The sequence below is a fragment of the Oncorhynchus nerka genome, unplaced genomic scaffold (assembly GCF_034236695.1).
Source record: "Oncorhynchus nerka isolate Pitt River unplaced genomic scaffold, Oner_Uvic_2.0 unplaced_scaffold_1926, whole genome shotgun sequence".
Lineage (NCBI taxonomy): Eukaryota > Metazoa > Chordata > Actinopteri > Salmoniformes > Salmonidae > Oncorhynchus > Oncorhynchus nerka.
In genome coordinates this window covers 1-4,406 of record NW_027039400.1, presented here as the reverse complement: position 1 = coordinate 4,406, position 4,406 = coordinate 1, and the positions used below count along the sequence as shown (strand labels likewise).

General features: G+C 41.3%; 1 protein-coding gene across 1 annotated transcript; it reads right to left on the bottom strand.

Moving 5' to 3' along the window:
• Positions 1–744: 744 nt before the first annotated feature.
• LOC135567622 (trace amine-associated receptor 13c-like) lies at positions 745–2,261 on the bottom strand. The gene has a single exon (XM_065014914.1). It carries the CDS (start codon positions 1,813–1,815, stop codon positions 850–852), a length of 966 nt encoding a protein of 321 aa, XP_064870986.1. The 5' UTR covers positions 1,816–2,261; the 3' UTR covers positions 745–849.
• Positions 2,262–4,406: the final 2,145 nt, after the last annotated feature.

Below are 4,406 nucleotides of genomic sequence, written 5' to 3'. Positions count from 1 at the left end.
AGATCTGTGGAATAGTATAAAAGTTGTTATAAATGTGTGAAAATTACAAAGTGTTAATATAAAGTGTTACCAATCTCTATATCAATTCAGACTCCACAGCATCTGAGAGAGCTGTTCTGGTGTGACCCTTGACCTGGCAGCAGTGATGTCGTGAGTAGTGGTAGTGAGAGTAGTGGTACTGTTCTTACCCAGTATGTTGAAGTTCAAGTGTCTGCTGTGGTCTCCTGCGTTTAATCATTAATGCATATAGTAGTTATTTACACATGTGAGAATACCTAGCTGACTAACATTTAACACATGTGGGAGTAATTTTTAATAAATGGTGAGAAAACTGTAAATTCCTAAAAAATTGTTTATTACTGAACATTATAAAGTCTTACACATAATTGCATATTCTCGCATTTTACCCTCAACTACTTACACAATACACTATTCAGATGGACTTGGACATTATCTGATATTGTGCAATATTGAACAATTCAACTTCAGTACACTTGTTAAAGGCATTGTGTCCCAATTTAGCCACTAGATGGTGATGTTAAACAAGATATAGAATGACTCATAACCTCATCAGAATATACTTTTAGGAGACAAACACAGGCTTTGCTATTTCAAATATACAACCCAAAATGACTACAATGTCTTTTATTAAAAAAGCTTATGCCTTCTCCAAGTCATTCCAATTCAATCCAGCCAAATCATTCTGTATCAACACCACATGTACCTATGATGAAAACACTGAGATAAGTCACGTCAGTGTATTGTTACATGAAAGAAGCAATTACAACAATTGTATTACATAACTATGGCAAATCTATGTTAGTCAAATGTTGGAATAAAAGGTAGGAACTATGAACGCCTTAACTTCCGAGTTAAAATAAGTTTAGCTGTCACTTTGAACCAAGGATAAAAGAAAGCATAAATTATTGGATTAATTAAGGAATTAACAAGTGGCAGAAAGCTGATGATAAAGGTTAAAACATTTTCACTTAAAAAATATACAAAAAGGAAAGGAAATAGAGAGGGAATCCAACAAATGAGATAGTTGAAAACAACAATAGAAACAGTTTTTGTTGCTTTTCTCTCAGACTTATTTGCCTGTACAGTTTTAACACCAGACACACTGACAGCCTCTTTTGAAAATACCTTTCTGGCCTGTGATCTGGCCACCACAAAGATTTTCAAATAAAGTGTTATAATAATAGAGCACGGGACAACCATTGTAATTACAAGGTCAATTATGTTATTGACCCAGGTTTTTCCTTCAACAATAAAACATTCTTTCAAACACCTACTGGGTGTCTGCACATTTACAAAGTTTTTTATAATGACAGCATCATATATGATACAACACCACCAGGTAATGGAAATAAAACACATCATTCTTCTTATTGTTATTCTAGAGTGGTACAATAAGGGATCACACACAGCAACATAGCGGTCAATAGATATAAGGACCAAATTACCCAGAGATAAGGAAGTACATAAAAAAGAGATGTAGAATTGAAACGCACAGAAATATTCCCCAAAACCCCAGCATGGTTCCATTATTGCTACAGTCACTACTGGTATCACAATCAGTCCAACCAGGAGATCTGACACAGCCAGAGAGAAGATGAGCAGGTTGGTTGGAGTGTGGAGCTGCTTGAAGTGAGAGATGGAGATGATCACCAGTACGTTCAAAAATACTGTAACTGCTGAAATCAATGAGAAGAAGATGTACAGTGTTATGTAGATAGATGTCGATAGCAAAGCCTTTCTGCAAGAAGAGTTTCCGTCTTGAAAACAGTATTGAACATCTTCATGTTTCTCCATATGTAATTCAATTCAAAATGCTGAGGTCCTGCTTGGTCCTGTGTGTGACCCTGTCAGGTCCGCCTTCTGAGAAACTCTGAGCTCTGCCTCTCTATTTATCCCTGAGTTACAGACAGAAACTCCCCTCCCCAGAGTCTCTCTGCACACACACACAAACACACACACACTCTCACACGTGAGCACAGAAATGAAAAAAAAAAACGGTTAGATAAACAAATCATTTGTGAAAGCATGATGTAATGTATGACAGGATTTGATGTTGCTGTGCCCACCTAGCCTGTCCTTCAACCTTACTGATAGTCAGAGATTAGATTGTTTTCACATATTTCATTTGTTGGGTTCCACGGGTAGGCCGTCATTGTCCATAATAATTTGTTCTTAACTGACTTGCCTAGTTGAATAAAGGTTCAATAAAACATTTCAAAATAAATGAGAGAAAAGGTACATTTTCTCAATTAAGCATTAAAATGGGGAAAATATAATATGGATGTTTTGGTCACTCAAAGGCTATTTTAATGGGAAATAGGATAACTGTGCAGACTAACTGGTTTGGGTTTTGTCAGTGCTTAGTTTGGAACATAATCCACAGCCTCAGGAGACACGACGGCACATCACATGTCAGTCTGTAGGAAAGTTGACAGTAGGGAAGTTGATGAAATGGCATAAAGATCTGTTGTAACGGCCAAGTTTATTACCTGGTCAATGTGGTATTTGTTTCCTGACACAAGAACAAGCCAGTGGATCAGAATATATCATGCAGTATCAGAAAGTGCTGTCTGTCTAGACAGAAAAAGACAGTAAATTAAATGACGTTGTTACTGCGTTTTGTCTTTGTAGCGCAGTATGGGGTATGCACTAGAGCACATGCAGTCAAAATGAATAGTGGCATTACATATGAACATTCCATAGACGTTTAGAAATGTCCATCTGAACTGAATTAGGAACCACACTTCCTCAAGTTGAGGGAGACTGTGTCTCAGTTACATCATGGGGACAAATATTGTTTGTCAGACATCAGAAGAACCATACTGTAATCTGACCCAATCACCCCTTGATGTTGTTTTCCTTTTCTGGTGTGTTGTTTTCTCTGATTTAAACAAAAAAAAATGATTATGACACAAGGTGAGACCCAGATGCAGACACAGGAGGCAGATGGTTCATTAATTAACCACTTGTAAGGCATTTACATTTTTATAAATGTAAACCATTTACTAATTAAATATTTTTGCAGTCCCTAATCTAAAGCCAGAGCTATTTGTATTTTTGAAATTATGAATCAATGACCGGTGTAATTTCTCACAATAAGAAGAGATTTAAGGTGTCAAAATGGACTAGAATATATCAAGGGTTGTAACATATACGCCTGGAGTCAGGATGCACGTGCAGAAGGTAAGTTTAATGATGAGAAAACAGATAAACAAAACAGGAGAAGCGTACTGAACGTGAACAAAACCAATACTGCCTGATGACTGAGTCTACATGAAGCGAGAGTAACAAGGGTGGTGAGGATGTCCAGGTGTGCACAATGTGGGTTGCCAGGACCGGTGGTCAGTAGACCGGTGGTCAGTACACCGATGACTTTGAGCATCGTAGGCGTGACAGTACCGCTTTGGATTGAGTTAATCAACAGTCGATCTCTCACCCCCATGGGGACGTAGATGCGCTTTGGAGGGCAGGTGGAAGGAGCGGGATCCCTCTCCAGAGCCTGTCGGAACCACGTCTACGTCCCAAAACACGGGGCCAACAATCCAGGAGGACAGGTTGATGGGCTGGAGGACACTCACAGGACCCTCCACCGACAAGGAAACGCTGGTCCTCCGACATCCTGGGCCTAGGCAGTGATTCTCATCCTCGACCAGGAGATGGTGGGGTTATGATGTTGGAGCCACGGGAAGCCTAGGATGACTTTGTGTACTGGTGCGGTAATGGTGAGGAAGGGAATGCTTTCCTGGGGCATGGGTCCCACTGTGATGTGCATAACCGTGCCGGATCCCAATGGTTGTTTATCCAAGGCTTGGACAGGAAAAGGAGAGGATAGCGGGTATGAAGTTAAGTTCAGGGAGGAGGCGAGGGCCTGGTCAATGAAGTTCTCTAAGGCACTGGAGTCCACTAGAGCTGTAGAGACAACACTTGAGGGACAGTCAGCCAGTGAAATGTGAAATGGGAACCAGAAAGGGTTTGGTGGAAAACGATGATAATGGAATACTCACTCAGTGATCTGGGCACCATTCTGGAGTTGGAAACTCCCATCCACATCTCCCTTTGGAGGACCTCTTCATGTCCACTGGGAATACATTCCATCCTCTGAGCCTCTGCCCTTTGGAGGACCACTCTGAACAGAGCCATGAACCCTCAAACGAACCCAGCTCCTCCTCTCCTCTCTCCCAGATGGTCGTAGCCCATTCCAACGACCGTCCGGTCAGCAGGGAAATGACCGTAGCAACCTTGGAACACTCGGTGGTAGGGGCCCCCGTATGATAGGTGAAATAGAGGGAGCCCCGGAGTAGGGAAGCCACGGCATTTCGATGTAGTGCCGTCACTTCTCGGAAGGACAGTCGGAGCTTCGATGACCTGGGTGGACGGCTGGGGGA